Raw genomic sequence first — 20,067 nt, forward strand, 5'->3', positions numbered from 1 at the left:
ACATGGCACCGGTGCATCTTAGGACACACGTGCAAACATCCATAATGGGCAACTTTAAAGTCCCCAGTAAACCTAACATGCACATCTTTAGGTGAAACACTATAGTACCTATAGAAGAACACTCACAAACACAATGGCAGCGCAACATTCAAAATTCAAATCCAGTCTTTTGGTGCATTGAAGCAACAGTGTTAACAACTATGTCAAAAAAATAGGTGGATGTACTCTACAATGTAAAATAATGGCAGTTTAAAATTGACACACTGTGTACTAGTCTATAAAACATTCATAGTAAAAAGTATATTGTGGTTATAACCAGCATCTGCTCCATGATGTATATACACTAAAGCTTTGACTGCAGTGTACGCTGCATAAACAATTGTTATGAAAAAAATGTGACTTTGAGTCACATTTTGAATAATTTTCAGGTGCTTACTCCACAATAAACATTTTAAATTGCCGAATGATTACTCATACTTGTCAATAAATAAGGCGGTCCATTGTGTTGGAGTTCTGAATCTTGTTACACTAGCACACCCTATCGATAATAAATCGCAATTGAATTAACTTGATCTAACGATAGAAACCTATTGTCTGATTTTTACTTTCTTCGTTTGTTAGGTGGTATTTCTGAGGTCACAGTTTTCAGGAAATTATTGTAACGTGATTGATGGTAAGCAGAAATGATGACTGCTTAAATCAAAGTGTTGCATTTCACAAAAGCACTGTCAGAAGTGGGATTCGAACCCACGCCTCCATTCGGAGACCAGAACTCCCATTTAACGGGGAAGGTTTATTACCTTGAGTCTGGCGCCTTAGACCACTCGGCCATCCTGACAATTGTATAACACCTTAGAAATAACTGTTGATAGTTTTTATAACTATAGCTTGGCTATGGTTTTGCAAGAAAGTAATATTTAAATGTTCGCTGTCCTGGTTTATTCGTGTTAGTTTAAAAATGCTCAGGTACACAAAAAATGTTACGTAAAGCTTACATGATTCACCCTGAGACCATTTAATACATTGGGAAATTTAAACGGTGACGGTAAAGAAAATTGATCCACGCAGCCTGTACATTTCTAGACTCAGAAAACGGAATCTGTATCTGTATGTAAACGGTGATCGGTGATAGAGGTTTTGGTACATAGGCCGAGTTTTCGGAAAGCTTCATATTAGGTATAACATGATGTGAACCGGCAGTGGACACTTTCTGAAATATCAATTGCATAGTTTCTAATTTTGGGAGATTATTAATGGACCATTTATAAACTTGATTCGCTGACGGGAACATTTTATTTCCGTCGGGATGCAGACGTGTTTAGAGCGGTTACATTACAACAATCGAAAAAAGATATGCTCATGACTTTAATACCATCAAGTACCAATGCCTTGTAACCTTAATCCTTAAAGTCACCGAAGGTAGTGTTCAGTAAAACTATAAACTGGAGACAAGTATTGCACAGGATTTACAGACGGAGTGCAGTGCATTTAGATTGAGTAAACACCACTGCATAATTAAATCTTTAATAGTTTTTCCATCCCTCCATCTTCCAACCTGCTGAATCCGAACACAGGGTCACGGGGGTCTGCTGGAGCCAATCCCAGCCAACACAGGGCACAAGGCAGGAACCAATCCCGGGCAGGGTGCCAACCCACCGCAGTTTAATAGTTTTTTTCCCTTAGTTATTCGGCATTCACAACCAAGCCCCCTCATCGAGCTATGACTAAGTAATATAAACAATACGCGCATGTGCGAAAGGGAATCTGCGCTCCAAAGCAGTAGAGGTGTGCAACATTTCCGGCTGTGAGACGCGTGCAGCAGTTGAGCACCTGCAGTGTGCGCTCGGCACTTCTTCTGTTGTGCAACTGGTGAGTGGGAGGGGCTTCGGGACCAGGCGGGCTGTGTTTAAATAGTAGACTTTGACTGATTATCAAGAGAAAGCGAGCATTCGTTTCACTTTTAAAATATTTGCAGACGCGTTTGCAAGATTAGCGGTGCAAATTCGTTGAGAAGGACATTTAGCTAATGTCTCATTGTGCATAAGCTTGAATTTTGGTCCAGAATATGATTTCCAATGACTCCACATTCCAAGTGGGTTTTCCGAGTGGTGATAAAGCAACACCGGTGGGTAGCCCTAAAGAAAGGGACAAAGCGGAGTCGCACGGAGATCAGGTCAGTAATTTACTTTGTGATACTGCACCGATGGTTCTATTTCCAGGACCTGGCGAAGACATGGAAACTTCCTGTGCCCGTTGTCGTTATTTTATTAACTAAATAACCATTGTTTCTTTTACATTATAAAATTTTAAGTTGTGTTAATTGTGCCATCTGATCACAGCGATGTTATGAATAGAGAACTACCACTCGGCAAAGGAAGGTAGTCAGGGGAACTATCCATTTTCTTTCTTGAATAAGCACGAGTGTGAAGTGTTTCACACTGTGACATGGTGACAGTGGGTGATTCAGCAGGAGGCTTTGGATTTAAAGGTTCTACCTCTTATTTTTGTACACTATTTGTGAATGAAGCGGTATGAATTATAGTAAAGTGTACAGGAGACTCCGTTTAAAACGATCTTGGTATTGTACCATTATGATTATCAAATGGCCTGACTGAGGATCCTGTTAAACCCCTCACCAGTGACACAAAGCATTGTTAATAAAAATCTGCGGTATGAATTATAGTAAAGTGTACAAGAGACTCCTTTTAAAACGATCTTGGTATTGTACCATTTTGATTATCAAATGGTCTGACTGAGGATTCTGCTAAATCTGTCATCAATGACACAAAGCATTGTTAAAAAAAATCTATGTGATTGTGTTTTATTTCATTGCAGACAGTAAGAAACCAAGATATTTCAGGTTTTGTCTGGTCAACTTCATTTCATTTATTAATATGCATGCATTCCTGCATTTGGCTGGCAACATAATCCAAAAAAATTTGGTACCAGGGCATTAGGGCCAGTAATGAAGTAAAAAAACACAAAATATGATTTCAAACAGGTGATGTCAACAGGTGAATGCAGTCATGATTTGGTGCATGAAGGGCAGTAAGGTCTTGAATAAGTTCAGTATTCACATTTTTTTCATGTTATGTATAAGTTTGCTCCATCAAGTTGTGTTCAGAAGTGAAGCATATCTTATAAAATAAAAAATAACTAGCACACTCTTTCATTTTATAATGGAGCTTATGGATCCCTGGGTCCTATTATAAAGAAAAGTCTTGAAACTTACCGAATAATTTCATTTTTCAAACCTAAAATATTTTTGAGTATTGGACTTAAGATTACACCCATATTGCAAAACTGCATATCTGTATATCTGCGTCTTGGGAAAACATGTATTGCGAAACGGCGTATCCGTATCATTTTAAGAGGGGGGAAAAAAGCAAACCATTGTTGTGAGGTTCAGCCATTTTAAAAGAAGACTGGCTGTGCGCCACCACTATGCCAAATTTGTCTTCCTCCTTGGTGTTGTTTCAGCCCTAGAGCGACTGTCCACACTGTAGGTTGTGGAATGTAAAGGAAGTATTTGGCACTAGGGGAATAATTAATTTCGGAATTTCATCGCCAAGTGCTGTTATTGATATTATTGAAAGCTGATGGAGAAGAAGAGGGGGGAGACATGTCCGGAGACAGGAGGAGAGGAGGAAAGTAAAGAGAGTGGAACTGAGGGTAGGAACTTTGAATGTTGGCAGTATGACTGGTAAGAGGAGAGAGTTAGCAGATATGATGGAGAGAAGGAAGGTTGATATATTGTGCGTGCAAGAGACTAAATGGAAGGGGAGTAAGGTCAGGTGGATTGGAGGTGGATTCAAATTGTTCTATCATGGTGTGGATGGGAGGAGAAATGGGGTAGGGGTTATTCTGAAGGAACAGTATGTCAAGAGTGTTTTGGAGGTGAAAAGAGTGTCAGGCAGAGTAATGATTATGAAGCTGGAAATTGGTGGTGTGATGATGAATATTGTTAGTGCATATGCACTGCAAGTTGGGTGTGCATTGGGTGAGAAAGAAGATTTTTGGAGTGAGTTGGATGAAGTGATGAACAGTGTACCCAAGATACAGAAAGTGGTGATTGGAGCGGATTTCAATGGGCATGTTGGTGAAAGGAACAGTGGAGACAAGGAGGTGTTGGGTAGGTATGGTGTCAAGGAGAGGAATGAAGAAGGTCAGAGGATAGTGGATTTTGCCAAAAGGATGGACATGGCTGTGGTGAATACGTATTTTAAGAAGAGGGAGGAACATAGGGTTACGTACAAGAGTGGAGGAAGATGCACACAGGTAGATTACATCCTATGCAGGAGGGTCAGTCTGAAGGAGATTGGAGACTGCAAAGTGGTGGCAGGTGAAAGTGTAGTTAAGCAGCATAGGATGGTGGTCTGTAGGATGACGTTGGAGATCAAGAAGAGGAAGAGAGTGAGGGCAGAGCCAAGGATCAAATGGTGGAAGTTGAAAAAGGAAGACTGCAAGGTTGAATTTAGGGAGGAGGTGAGACAGGCACTGGGTGGCAGTGAAGAGTTACCAGACAGCTGGGAAACTACAGCAGATGTAGTAAGGGTGACAACTAGAAGGGTGCTTGACGTGACATCTGGAAAGAGGAAGGAGGAAAAGGAAACCTGGTGGTGGAATGAGGAAATACAGGAGCGTATACAGAGGAAGAGGATGGCAAAGAAGAAGTGGGAAAGTCAGAGAGATGCAGAAAATAGACAAGAGTACAAGGAGATAAGGAGTAAGATGAAGAGAGAGGTGGCGAGGCTAAAGAAAAGGCATATGATGAGTTGTATGAGAGGTTGAACACTAAGGAGGGAGAAAGGACCTGTACTGATTGTCTAGACAGAGGGACCAAGCTGGGAAAGATGTGCAGCAGGTTAGGGTGATAAAGGATAAAGATGGAAACATACTCACAAGTGAGGAGAGTGTGTTGAGCAAATGGAAAGAGTACTTTGAGAGGCTGATGAATGAAGAGAACAAGAGAGAGAAGAGGTTGGATGATGTGGAGATAGTGAATTAGGAAGTGCAATGGATTAGCAAGGAGGAAGTAAGGACAGCTATGAAGAGGATAAAAAATGGAAAGGTCGTTGGTCCAGATGACTTACCTATGGACGTATGGATGTGTTTAGGAGAGATGGCAGTGGAGTTTTTAACCAGATTGTTTAATGGAATCTTGGAAAGTGAGAGGATGCCTGAGGAGTGGAGAAGAAGTGTACTGGTGCCAATATTTAAGAATAAGGGGGATGTGCAGGACTGCAGTAACTACAGGGGAATAAAATTGACGAGCCACAGCATGAAGTTATGGGAAAGAGTAGTGGAAGCTAGGTTAAGAAGTGAGGTGATGATTAGTGAGCAGCAGTATGGTTTCATGCTAAGAAAGAGCACCACAGTTGCAATGTTTGCTCTGAGGATGTTGATGGAGAAGTTTAGAGAAGGCCAGAAGGAGTTGCATTTCGTCTTTGTGGACGTGGAGAATGCATATGACGGGGTGCCTCGAGGGGAGCTGTGGTATTGTATGAGGAAGTCGGGAGTGGCAGAGAAGTACGTAAGAGTTGTACAGGATATGTACGAGAGAAGTGTGACAGTGGTGAGGTCTGCGGTAGGAGTGACGGATGCATTCAAGTTGGAGGTGGGATTACATCAGGGGTTGGCTCTGAGCCCTTTCTTATTTGCAATGGTGATGGACAGGTTGACAGATGAGATTAGACAGGAGTTCCGTGGACTGTGATGTTTGCTGATGACATTGTGATCTGTAGCAATAGTAAGGAGCAGGTTGAGGAGAGGTGGAGATATGCTCTAGAGAGGAGAGGAATGAAGGCAAGTAGGAACAAGACAGAATACATATGTGTAAATGAGAGGGAGGTCTATGGAATGGTGAGGATGCTGGAAGTAGAGTTGGTGAAGGTGGATAAGTTTTAAATACTTGGGATCAACAGTACAGAGTAATGGGGATTGTGGAAGAGAGGTGAAAAAGAGAGTGCAGGCAGGGTGGAATGGGTGGAGAATAGTGTCAGGAATAATTTGTGAGAGATGGGTATCAGCAAGAGTGAAAGGGAAGGTCTACAGGACGGTAGTGAGACCAGCTATGTTTTATCGGGTTAGAGACGGTGGCACTGACCAGAAAGCAGGAGACAGAGCTGGAGGTAGCAGAGTTAAAGATGCTAAGATTTGCACTGGGTTGAGGGTCAGCTCAATGTTTTTCACTCTCTCTCAAAATAGATAGTTGAAATATCATATTCTTTTTGTTCTTAACATCAGCCTTATCATACATATTGCATACCAGGGATTTTTCCTGCCTTGCATTCAAACCTGCTGTGGTAAGCTCCAGATTTCCTGCAGTCCTACTCTGGATAAACAGGTTTAGATAATGTATATGTTGTTCTTAATTTCAGATTCTGTCTCTGTTGTTTTATGCCTGTCCATACTCCTATTACCTGCTCTTGCTCTGTTCATTATTGGTTTACTGTCCTTTATGGTGGTCTATTCAAGACTCAGTGCCCCTAACCTTGACACTACATGCTTGTTGTTCTTTGTTTCCCTCAATACAGCTAGGTGGGGTCTACACACTGATTCAAGTCTAAGAGCCCTGTTCTTCCTAAGCCCCTGTGATTTTCATGAGAAAATATTTTAAAATTATAAAATTGTGTAAAATTGTTCATATTCAGTGTCTAGTTTTGATTATGCTTGTTTTTATCAGACAAAAACAAAACCAGATAGTAAACCATGTAGTGTAGTAAGCTTCCACTAACATTAAACTCATATCCAAATCTGTTAAGTGTACAGTTCTGTCTGATTGTGACACAAAACTAACTCCGTAGGAGCTCCATGCCATAATTTCTAAACCTAAAACTGAAACTAATATATATAAAAATAAAATAGAAATGTCTTTGTGAAATAAAAACTAAACTAAAACTAAAAATACATGATGAAGGAAAACTAAAACTAAACTGAATTTCCAAGTAGGGTCAGAAAAAATATAGAAATAAAAACTAATATAAAAAGGCAAAAACTATAATAACCTTGGCTTGGTGTATTCCCAGATGGGCTTAAAGTGGAGAAGGACAAACAAACTGTAATTGCCTTTACTTTACTATTAGCATATAGACTTATCTTGCTGAAATGGAAGAATCCTAGCCAACATCTTTTAAGTCAGTGGGTAACAAATGTTATGTACTATTTGAAATGAGAAAAATCAAATGTGTACTTTTTCATTTTCATAATTTTTTTCATTTTTGATTATACATGCACAAGACACACTATTAAAATGGTGGCTTTCCTCTTTTAAAAATGTAAGGCTTTCATTGAAAAACATTGCAGCGTAATCAGTTCAGTTCATATTTATTGTTATGTGTGCAAAGTACAATGAAGCCTGTATGTGCTCTTTTCACTATCCTGCCACATGTCATGATCTTGCTCCGTAAACTATGCAAAATAACAACACAGAATATAAAGAATGGAGGAGGTTTGGTGTTGAGTTTTCATAACTACACCCAGACAAATGTGCAAGAAACGTATTCTTACCCCAAGAACACGATACCAAAAATCTGTGATAAAGTAATTTTTTCTAGGTTCCTTTCATTATCACAAGGATGCATAAGCCTGGTAGACATGTTTTTATTTAAACCTTTGCAGCTTTCAACTGGAGTTATTCAGTAAGATTTAAAGCTTTTCTTTATATGGAACTCCAGTACCTGTATCTATTACCTCAATTACAAAATGCAATATTAGGCTAGTTATTTTTGTTTTGTTTTTTAATTTATAACATTTGCTTGACGTTTGAACTCCATTTTATGCAGAAAACTAATATATACCATCATTGTGAAAAAATTACATGAAAAATATAGAAATTATCTTTTAATACTTAGAAACCTGGACATAAATGTTATGTTTCAGCTATTTTGAGACTGTAATTTTCTAAAGTGCTAAAAAATACTTTTTATCAATAAAATCTACAGGTGTATGTTATACTTTGTCTCATCTTAAAACAAATTTCTATAAATAGTTTAACCAGTTTATATATACTGTTCATACATTTTCTTGGTAGGCTTTGGGATACATTGAATATACTCACTGCATTGAGGATTATTCTATGTGAGATATAGTAAATGGCTATATTGTACAAATTGTCAAGTATTTCAAGTTTTGAACCAGGCAGGCCAGGTTTTGGGCCAGTTGCATAGCAGCATATAACTGGTTATAACAGCCTGCCTGTGTATCGTCATAACTCTGAATAATGGCCTACACATACCTGTTACACTATACTACTGTGTTACGCTATTCTACTCTGTAAATTTTACAGTCCGCTGCTGTAGAGAGATATTCTTGAAAGACTGCAACATTTCTGTGCTGTCATAACCCGTCTGGCAGCAATACCGGCTTTCGCTATGTTAGACTACAAATGTTAACATACTGCTGTCTAGTTGCGCTGTTAGGCTGCTTACTCAAGTTACGTGTTCGGTCCTTATAATGGATGATAGAAGATAATGAAAACTGTCAGACTGAAAATGATACAGCTTGTTTTAGAGTAGGGCGGCACGGTGGCGCAGTGGGTAGCGCTGCTGCCTCGCAGTTGGGAGACCTGGGGACCTGGGTTCGCTTCCCAGGTCCTCCCTGCGTGGAGTTTGCATGTTCTTCCCGTGTCTGCGTGGGTTTCCTCCGGGCGCTCCGGTTTCCTCCTACAGTCCAAAGACCTGCTGGTTAGGTGGATTGGCGATTCTAAATTGGCCCTAGTGTGTGCTTGGTCTGTGGGTGTGTTTGTGTGTGTCCTGCGGTGGGTTGGCACCCTGCCTGGGATTGGTTCCTGCCTTGTGCCCTGTGTTGGCTGGGATTGGCTCCAGTAGACCCCTGTGACCCTGTGTTCGGATTCAGCGAGTTGGAAAATGGATGGATGGATGTTTTATAGTATCAGTCTGTTGTTATAACAGTGTGGCTTGTTGTCTACATTATCATTAATGTAATATGATGTAACTGTTATTTTTCTGCTGAGTAGTTTGCCGCAGTAAATTGACCTGTTGTCATAAACATTACACACAAAAGTGAACTTTAATTTATGCATTTTTTGAAATGTTTCTTGTTGTGTGCAGTTACCAGGTTTGAATATAAACTGTTTCATTAAATTTAACTTGGGTGTCATAGAAAATGATGAAAACTGTGAGAATGAAAGTGATACAGCTTGTTCTATAGTATACATTTGTTGTTATAACAGTGTGGCTTATCATCTATGTTACCATTAATGTAATGTGATGTGACTGTTATTGTTCTGCAGAGTGGTTTGTCACAACCACTCCTGTTGTGACCTGTTGTTACAAACATTATACATATAAAGTGCACTTTATTTAATTTATGTTGTTTTGAAATCTTTCTTGTTGTGTGCAATTACCAGGTTTGAATAAATACTGTTTTATTAAATTTAAATTGGTTGTGATTTCCCCATTTTACACCAATAACCTGTAGGGTCTACTAGAATCGTCATATTGGTGTGATTGTATGAATGAAAAAGATGAAATCAAATATTTATGAATTGCTTTATGGATTTCAAAATATTGTGTGTAAATGAGTCAAATGGAGACATAAAAAGATTTGGGTATCCTTCCTGTATATTGTTGTAAGAGAGTAGCCGGTGTTTTAACTGCAAAACAACAAAAGACAAGCAAGATGGGTTAATGGACCAGTTTTATATTGAGGCGGCAGGAAGTCAGAAGTGAGGTCATCAGGACAGGACAGAAGTAGAGAAAAGAATAGGTTATTCTTCTGCAGGTTTGTGGGAAGAAGAGAAAAAGCATTAATACTCATCACCAACTCTTTTTCTATCATGTTACCACCCTGAATTAGACCCATTGGCTGACCCCTAAGCGTGTATGTGACATGTGATCTGTATTGTGTATTACAAAATATTGCTAAATTATTTATAAGCCATGACACCGAGCCTTGCTTCCTAGTTATTGTAATGGGAGAGATAAAAGGTTTACTTGTGAAAATGGCAGGAGCCAGCTGTGGCTGGGATGCATGTCTATTGCAGGGATTTGCTTATCTTGTTTAATCTTTTCTGATATGTTGTTAATGCACCTGTTTATCTTTTCAAAACTTGATACATCACCTTTTTGGTAGTGATTGCGGTAATCTTAAGTTACAATATGGCTGCTTTTTGAAAGAGATAATTTAGATTGCTAAATCTATAGAAGAAGAAAATATCATGGTCAATAATTGGGGATCAGTGTAGTGCATAATGTATTTGGTCAGCATAAAGTCTTAGGTAACATCCAAAATCACTTTTTGGTGTGGTACCATTTACAGGGTAGAACTAAAGACCATTGTAGAATGGTGAAGTAAAGATCCATGAATCTGCAAAAAGAAGATCAAACCAAGAAACAGGATTATTTTTTTTTTAATTTGTACTGTCGAAACTTCATTACTTATTTACAGTAAGTAATTTTCCCTTTCATTCTGCAATCCAAATTTGGAGTGGAATTAGTAAGGAAGGTGCATTTGATTTATATAGCACTTTTCAGGAATGTCACAAAATTCTTTTCAGACAGTTATAGTCACTCACACAAAAGCAAGCTAACAAATTAAATCCAGGAATACTATGCATAAACACACATAATAACACATCATAACAGACAAGGTAAGGTTCCCCAAAGTCAAGCTTTAGTAAATGGGACTTGTATGCTATATAGAGAAAGTATTGGGACACACCACTTAATTATTGAATTTAGATGTTTCAATCAGACCCATTGTAACAGGTCTATAAAGTCAAGCACCTAGCCATGCAATCTCCATTTACAGACATTTATGAAAGCTTAGTACTGTGATAGGATGCCACCTTTGCAATAAGAGTTTGTGAAACTTCATCCCTGCTGGATATTCCACAGACAACTGTAAGTGGTATTACTGGAAAGTGGCCAAGTAGCTGCATGCAAGCCTCACATCATCAAGTCCAATGCCAGGTGTCAGATTGGGCAGTGGAACTTTCTTTTCTTTTTCTTATTTTCTTTCTCTCTGTCTCTCTTTCTCACTCACTCTCCTCTTGGCAAGCTTTGTCCCTCTTCCTCCCAACTCTGACTCCTGGAGCAGTGGCAGCGGGCTCCTTTTCTGCCACACTCGGGAGCACTTCTGGTGGCCCAATAGCATGATACAGAAATGCTTCTGGGTGAGATGGAACCCCAATGTATTAGGGCTCTGCAGCCCTTGCAGCACCCCCGGCAGCACCCACAAAACCTAACAGGGCTGTGCTGAACTCTGATAAAAACAGTCTAGCTCTATTTGCACAAAGCATTCAATTATTCAATTTAAAATCTTTTATCAAACACATTTATCTCATTTAAGATTGACCAGTGTGTGTACAGGCCAAGATTCAACCTGTTAATGTTGCAATCTAGCTCCAGCCTCACTGGATGACATGTTTTGGATGTGTACCAAATTAACATCATTCTAGACAAAACTCTTTGATTACCTGTCAGACAGCCTTAGTGTCACAATGACTCATAACCCATTAAGAGCTGTAATTGGCGTACTTCCAAATGGGCTTAAAGTGGGGAAGAACAAATTATTTTTAATTGCCTTTACCACATTACTGGCACATAGACTTATCTTGTTCAACTGGAAGAATCACATATAATGTTATTTTCTAAATTTGTAAAAATTAGACTTAATTGTATGGAATGTTTTTTTTTCTTCCAAATAAAATCAATAAAAAAAGTCAATCAGCCAAAATTAATTTACTAGAGAAACAAACATAGTAAAATAAGTCTGTAGACACATTATCAGTTACAAGTTAGAGCTTTTTATATGTTTACATTTCACAGTAAACATACTAAAATTACTTGTTGAAGTTCCATTCCCAAGGTGCTTTTACATTATTTAATTGCTAATATTTATTTTGTTTACAGTTGGAACACTTGTGGGTTATGTGCTTTGCAAAGTGTCGTATGGTAAGTTATGGGTGGGGACTGACCCTACACTTATGGTTTTCTGCATAAAGAGTTTTAATCACTGCTCACTATGAGATACACCGAGATGCAAGAAAGAAGCCTGAATCTCAGCTGATTTTTTGAAGGGATGTTGCACTGCAGTTTAAATTTAGACCAGTATAATTGGCTTTATTAACAAAGTAATTTATTACTGTTACATTTGTCCGTTTTTCTTTATCTCTGTCTTCAGTAGTTCGTCCATCCACCCTCAAACTGTTAATCTGACTAAGAATCACAAGTCAAACTTGACCTTAGCACCCTTTAACCTTGCTATAAACACATATATAGTTGCCATGTCACACCATCTAGCTAAATGATCTATACTAAACCCCATTCCTATGATATATAGTGTAAGCCATCTATCTACACAATAATTTTCTGAGTTTGCTTAATCCAAATCAGGATCAAATAGTCTTTATATAAAGATGAATATAAAAACAAGTCTTCACTACCATATATAAAAGAGTGTAGAATGAGTGCGAACTTAGTCAAGTTGTGAGGGGAAATTGCTGTGTATTGACCTTTTCAGGAGAGATCATAGATTGTCTGGCTGATAAAGATTTAGGCTCAGATCAGACCACTTCACAATACTGAATATTCTTTAGTTGCGTGGGCTTTGTGCTTCAGATCGTCATCATATTGAAAGGTTAACTTAATAGCTCTGTGCAGAGTGCAGCAAGATTTACAATAAAATGCCTTGATTTTTGGAACTATCACCTACCCCTCTATCCTGATCACAGCCACTGTTTACACTTAGCAGAAGCAGCCATATTAAATGATCCTGCCACCACCATGCTTGACTTTAGTTATTACTTTTAGGTGTGATGAAGCATGTTGGCTTTGAACAAGTCTTATTTAATTAAGACTAAAAGTTCTTCCTTGCTTTCAGCAGACTGTAAGACCTTTTCCCATATGGAATTGGGGCGTTGAAAGTAGCTACCTGTAAAATTTACACAGACTTGGATTTTTTTTGGAAATGGCTACAATCCTGCCTCCCTACCTTACATTTCTAAATGGTGGAGAATACACCACATTGTATAATATGCAAGGTATGCCAGTTACTGCCATAAATGTATTTGGCATCTCTGAATCCTTACTTACCAGTAACCCCGCGATTCTCAAAAGAATCGCAAATCCAAGAATGCCAATCACTTTCTGTTCCCTCCGATATTTGGAGGGATGAAAAATCATCGAGGGTGGGTGCGTCCTGGGAAATTTTTCATTTAATTAAATAAACATATTTGTACTGAAGCGGTTTCTTTCTGGAGCTGTGACTCTTCTGGTTCTGGTGTTTCAGAAGCGTGTTGTAGGCGCCTTCGTTTATTGTTTTTGTCCATGCAGTCTCGTTTTTGTTTTTCAATGGCTGTGTCGTCCGCTAGAAGTCGTTTGCTGACGGCGGCGGATTCGCGTGCTGAAGTGACGATGGCAGCGGACCCAGGCTTGGAGGGGCACAGTACTAAACGAAGGTGGTATATATGGTGGTGTGGGCGGTCACGTTCGGGCAGTGGTGGTAGTGTGTACGGCTTGCCTGTTGCCTCTGGCATCTGTGCATATATACTGTACAACCTGGCGTGCACGCTTTACCTCAGGTTTATTGTACAGGTCGTATCCATACGGGCTCGTTTTTGTATTTCTAATCGTTGAGCTGTTTCTTTTTGGAGCCGTGAGTCCTTTGCCTCTGCTGTTTCAGAAGTGCGTTGTGGGCGCCTTCGTTCATTGTTTTTATCCATACGGGCTCGTTTTTGTATTTCCATTAATTGAGCTCTTTCTTTTTGGAGCTGTGACTTCTTTGCTTCTGGTGTCTCTGAAGCGCGTTGTAGGAGCCTTTGTTTATTGTTCTTATCCATGCGGTCTCGTTTTTGTTTTTCTGTGGCTGTGTCGTTAGGTAGAAGTCGTATACTGTTAGGAATCATGCTTCAACTTACTTTTAATACTAAATTACTGTTATGTGATTCAAATATGCCACACTGACTGCTGGCACAGTGGATTAGAGCAAGTTTAGTTTACAGGTTGTGTTGTTTGGGCGCCACCTACTGACGCACTCTGGCGCATGCGCCTCGGTGTGTCCTGCGTCCGCCGTCTGTGCATATATTTATAGGCGCCTTCGTTCATTGTTTTTATCCATACGGGCTCGGTTTTGTATTTCTAATCGTTGAGCTCTTTGTTTTTGGAGCCGTGACTCCTTTGCTTCTGGGTTTGACTCTGGGGCGCTGAGGCGCATGTGCGTCGGTGCGTCCGCCGTCCGTGCATAAATTAAACTGTGGTTTAGTAATATAGATTAGTCTTCTCCCTGCCTTGGCATTATTTCTGGAGGGACATCCTGACCTTTGCAGTGTCCTGGGGGCTCATGTATAAACGTTATTACGCACAGAAATGTTGCGCACAAATGTTTCCACGCTCAAATCGTGATGTATAAAACCTAAACTTGGCGTAAAGCCACGCACATTTCCACGGTACTTCATACCCTGGCGTACGCAAGTTCTCCGCTCAGTTTTGCAGACTGGCGGCACACAGTGTCAAAGCAGTGCTACTGTTCCTGTGTGGTTACCCTTTCATTCTTAGATCCACATTCCTCACACGGCTTTATAAATACACTGAAACTAACTGCATATTGTTTATTAGTTTAATGCATCTGATTGTAATTAACCTGTAACAATATAATGGTTCAGGGAATAGCCAAATACCATAACTGCTTTAGCGTTGTTACTCTCACTACACCTTCTTTTTCTTCTTTCAGCTGCTCCCGTTAAGGGTTGCCACAGCGGATCATCTTTTTCCATATTACTCTCACTGCACCAATCGGAGTATTTATATCACTGTATCTGAGTTTGGAATCACAGCAGCAGCTGATCGGAAAGAGAATTATTGGTATACAGCATCAAGCACACGCTGCCTCAGCCACGGCAAAACACTTCAGAGCCTTTCCTGTACGGACCTCGCAGTTCAGAAACAGTTTCATCCCAAGAACTTTAAACACACTCAATCAGTCCAAGTGCCCCTTGTAGAACTGTCTGTACTTGTAAGTACAATCACCTCACTGTAAACTTGCACTACAGTTATAATATTGCACAACCTTCGCCACTTTATAAAGCGCGTATTTACATATGATGACGATATCATTTTTAAGATGACATGCAGCAAAATATGTTGATTATATTATACAGATATAGAACTTTAACTTCATTTAAATAATCTCTCTCTATTATAAAAGGAAATCCTGGAAAACAAAGCAAAAGCAAGGCTATGATACGTGATCCTCTCGGAAGACATTTTAAAGACCCGCAAGACCAAAGACACTTGCCACGGTGCAAGACACTCCCTACTTACAAGATAAAACCACGGGCAGAAAAAAAATCAGTAGTGTAAAGGCAGTCATGCAGCTCCATGGCTCTCAGTGCATATAAGGTCAGTACGGTAGAAATGAAATGAACAGGGTAGAATTGAAACGTCGATAACTAAACGAAGAAGAAAGAAAAGTGCAGAGAAAAGAGACCCAAATGCGGTGGAGAGAAAAAAATGATAAAAAGAAAAACAATAATCTAGGTGCAAATTTAGAAAATAAGGAAAGTGATAATCAGCCCGGAACGAGTGGAATTGAAAACAAAGCACATCCAATAGGGCTCAGAATTAAAAGATTAGAAATTCATAAGCGGGAGCAGCATTATACGTCCTGCAAGAAAGAGATTTAACCACGCCTGGGCCGGAAATAAAGGACAATTATTGTGTTTACAATGTCGCGTGAGATAAGTCAGTGAGCCATCATTTTAAAGCAAGTCCACAGGCCTCTAACTAAGCAGTTGTTGGATTGCTTTTGGCAAACACGCATCATGTGCTCCCAACTCTTAAAACAACGACATGCGACAAGCAGAACAGGCAGCTCGCTAGCAGGTTGAAGCCTTTTTTGTTTTAAGTGACTGATAGGTCCGATTGAGGGGGGTGGAGTACAGCACGGAAGACTGATAGTGGGGTACTGATTGATGCGGTAAGGGGGAGGCGAGACCCGGCGGAGGAGGGGTCGGAGAGGGTGCTAGACAGTTGTGTTTTGGGTTACGAAGTCGGCAATTGTTCAAGTAAAACTTTTGTGACACTTTATTACGACAGTCGCTACAGTATCAAAAAAAAAAGATAGTAAAGATCTCATTAGCGCAAACAAAAGGTGATTAATTATCAGAGCCAGGTGTAATTGAAAAAATAGCAGGACAAAGCAAGGTCGTCCCACAACAGTTAAAGCAACGACAAGTTTAATTTCAAAGAATACACAATTCGGTCAGGTGTATATTTATGATGACGGAGAAGCGATGCAGATTTTAACAGGCGACAAGAAAGGTGATGTATATATTCCGCGAATAACATTAGACACCAAAGGAGATCGTGATATGCCATTCGTATTAAAATGTTTACATTATACTGTGAGAATAGCTTTTGCTATGACAATTAACAAATCACAGAGACAACCATTAGAAAACGTCAGATTATTTATTAGAGAAACAGAAACAATATTCACTCATGGGCGATTATATGTTGCGTTGTCACAATGTATCTCCAAAAACAGATTAAAAATTCTATGCGATCTTGAAGAAAAGGTAATTCCAAATATTGTTTTTAATAAACCTTTAAAGTAAAAAGTGCAACCAAACAGCGGCATGGTGGCTCAGTGGGTAGCGCTGCTGCCTCACAGTTAGGAGACCTGGGTTCGCTTCCCTGGTCCTCCCTGCGTGGAGTGTGCATGTTCTCCCCATGTCTGCGTGGCTTTCCTCCGGGTGCTTCTTCCCACTGTCCAAAGCCATACAGCTTGTGTGGATTGACGATTCTAAATTGTCCCTAGTGTGTGCTTGGTGTGTGTGTATGAGCCCTGTGATGGGCTAGCGCCCTGCCCGGGATTTGTTTCCTGCCTTGCGCCCTGTGTTGGCTGGGATTGGCTCCAGCAGACCCCAGTGACCCTGTAGTTAGGATATAGCAGGTTGGATGATGGATAGATGGATTAACCAAACACAGGGGTTGGCGAGCGAAGCAAGCAGGGGGCGGAGCCCCCTAGTATTATTAATAATTAAACACGTGAGGACACAGTGCCACAGCACTAGCTAGTTCACAGATTGTTCCTACCTCATGTGAGGACACGGTGCCACAGCGCTAGCTAGTTCGCAGATTGTTCCGACCTCGTGCTGTATTCTTGCTGGGCTGGCGCGACACTGGAAGGATAGATGGATAGAATAATTAAACACATACTATGAAGATATTTCAATGTTCCTTAAATGTTTTGAAGAATCGTCGTTCTAAGCTTACAGATGGCTTAATGTCTATTACAGAGATGATTGTGTGGCAATTGGGTATTTGGAGAAAGAAAAGTAAGGACAGGAATTGGAGGTTAGCACGTTTGAAAGAGACAGTACTGCTGCAATAAATTATTTCATCGAAGGTCACGCATGGCACAGCAAGCATCTTGCGTGAGACATGAACACTCACTGCGCCACCGTGTTCCCATGTTTAATAACATGGTTTCATTCCTATCATCGTGAAAAAGATATCACATGTACATCTCAGTATTTTAATTATTCAGAGAGTTGTAATATTAGGAATGTAATGGATTCTGTGTACTGTTGGAGGAAGAGAAAGCCCGGAAGCAAGTAGTAATTCACACACATAGAGCACATAGAAGATCAAATACAAAACAAAGCATTTAACATGCTACTTTAGTTACGATGGGATTTGAGAAACTACTAAATTAAACGATTTTAAGATGAAGTTTATGATGTTCTACTTTAATGGCAAAATAAACTGTGTGATTAAAGTGGAAATTTCGAGATTAAAGTTGACATTTCGAGCTTTTTTTCTCTGTATCCTAATAATCTTTCATATGACACTCAGACGGTGGGCTATGACTCGCCTTTTCATGGCGACTTTGATATGTGACAACTTCTTTTTTTATTTTGGGCACTGTGCGACTTTGTGAACTTGAGATTTTGAGTTTCTCTGACACTATATGTCACTCGATCAACTTCCTTTTGTTGATTATATCATTGTTTAAACCAACGAATAGTAAGTTTTTCCTTGCCTCCACTTGGTATTCGCTGAAATTCTTCTGTTTTCCCCCGTGCTTTTCCCATTGTCTTTTCACAGAACGCTGAGCTTAAGGGCTATTTATATTGATTTGCTTATTCAAAGAGGCGTAATTCTGGCAGGAGTTGGGGTGGGGCAGCAGGCGCATGCACGTGCGTTACTTTTCATGCTGATCGGAATTTATGTAGCAGAAGAACGTGGAAGTTGGCAGATTTATGCATCTGGATAAATCCTGTCTTCAGTGTCCCATAACACGTGCAATGCCCATAAAATTATTGTCTAACCCTCTTTAATCTCAGACTTTTAATAGTAAGATCCCATGGGTCTTTTTATTTTATGTAAACCATGGTTTCCTTGGTATCATGCAACCAAGAAACCTCCACAAAAATAACACATTTTAATAATGGCTAATCAGATAATAACAGATGAAGTAATTACTTGGTACTTGTAATTGATTTGTTAAATCTAAATATAGTTACAAATCCCTTGGCATGAGTTGTGAACATGTATGTAAACCAGGCACTGAAAGTTTATTTTTAGTTACATTTTCCTTAAAAATGATACATTTTAACTTAAATACTGTTTGTTGAAAGATTTTCAAGATTAAAAACATCCAACTTTTTTTTTCTTTTGCAGCCTTGACATTAACAAAGCCTGAAATTTCCATATTTGTCTAGATTGACTTTTGGTAATATAGTATTCTATTGTTTATTGTTTATAACTGACATACTGCAAATGTAAAGTGACTTTCTCAGATTGGCCTGGAACTTGAACATTATGTTGTACATTGCAAAGCCTAAACCAGTAGGCAATAGGGACCAGCTGTTGATTTCAACTGAGATATTAAAAAGTGTAAATCAGTGCTCACAGTGAGATGTTCCTAGAAGCTTATGCTAAATGCTCTTAAACATTTCCTCAAAGGCAGAACACAAACTTGTAATCATACAAGTATTACAACTTTATGAACATTGTTGTATATTAAAATCAATGCAACCAAAAGTATCCATACATTTTTTATTATTTTATTTCAGGTTAAACTTTTTGGGAACTAGTTTGTGTTTTTTTTAAAAAAAAAAAAAAAGTTAAAATGCAGTGACCAGGATTAACTAAGACATCTTTTTATTGTAGCACTGCACTGTACTCTTTGTGTTATTTATTTGAGTGTTACTTATATTTTTTGAAACTCACTCAAACAAAACACATAATAATGTTAGTTTTTGTCATAGAAGACATGGATGGCCAGGCACACTGGCCGTGGAGGATGGTTCCTTACCCAGCCAGAAAGCCATGATAAAAGGAGGACATGTATTGATGGGCATCCCAACCGGGTTGGTTAGCAGTACCTTTCCCAGTCGGGAGGCCATTATGAGATGTGAAAGGACACACATCTCTGCCTGGTTGGTTGCAGGTACCTTTCCCCACCATGAGGCCGTAAAGGAAGGACAGAGGGAGACTGCTTCCTGCTGCCATATATTCCCATTATACGCAGGATGGCACCATTCCTCTGGTAGAACTCCCGTTTTTATATTCGCAGGGCATATTGGGCATTGACGTTCTGAGGGGCAACCCTGCTGGGGAACAATCCCGCTACTTTGTAGGGCTTCCATTTGGCCGGAAAGTACTGCTGATGTGCAGTGCTGTGGTACCAGAAGTACTCCCAGGTCCAGCATAAAAAAGAAGTTGCCTCCTCTACATCAGGGGTCAGTGTCAGAAGGAGGTGGAAATGGAATGGAAAGGTAAAGAAAGGAACAAAATGAAACAAAAAGGAACTGAACTGATTTATCTGTTGATAAAAACCTGTAGAAGGTATTGTTTAAAATATAATCTTCTTTCCTTGAGTCCATGACTCTGTGGTTTGGTTGTGTTTGGGGTGCAGGTGCGCCCTGTACAGGTCACACTTTATATTAACAACTATTCTCATAATATCTCATTACTGTCCTTATACAGAAGTATATGTATTGTCTTTATATTTGCTTAAGATGACTTATGTTTATTTTTTAAATGCAACTGTGTATGATAGCGAGAAAATTAAACCTAGGCTGCATACAGTACA

General features: G+C 39.5%; 1 protein-coding gene and 1 non-coding gene across 4 annotated transcripts in view; one reads left to right on the plus strand and one right to left on the minus strand.

Moving 5' to 3' along the window:
* The window catches only part of atp7b (ATPase copper transporting beta), a 158,618-nt gene that overhangs the window by 23,541 nt on the left and 115,010 nt on the right, over window positions 1–20,067 (plus strand). The window contains exon 1 of one of the 3 annotated variants that reach the window (XM_028799700.2): window positions 1,969–2,173. The exons of the other annotated variants lie outside the window; for them this stretch is intronic. Coding sequence (XP_028655533.2) covers window positions 2,066–2,173 — 108 coding nt within the window. The 5' untranslated portion in view covers window positions 1,969–2,065. Of the gene's footprint in view, window positions 1–1,968; window positions 2,174–20,067 lie in introns of those variants that run through there. 3 annotated transcript variants of the gene reach the window in all.
* trnal-caa (transfer RNA leucine (anticodon CAA)) lies at window positions 727–838 on the minus strand. The gene is made up of 2 exons: window positions 801–838; window positions 727–772 (listed from the first exon to the last, which is right to left on the minus strand). It is a non-coding gene; the product is annotated as a tRNA-Leu (tRNA).

This window comes from Erpetoichthys calabaricus, chromosome 4 (genome assembly GCF_900747795.2).
Source record: "Erpetoichthys calabaricus chromosome 4, fErpCal1.3, whole genome shotgun sequence".
NCBI classification, from domain to species: domain Eukaryota; kingdom Metazoa; phylum Chordata; class Cladistia; order Polypteriformes; family Polypteridae; genus Erpetoichthys; species Erpetoichthys calabaricus.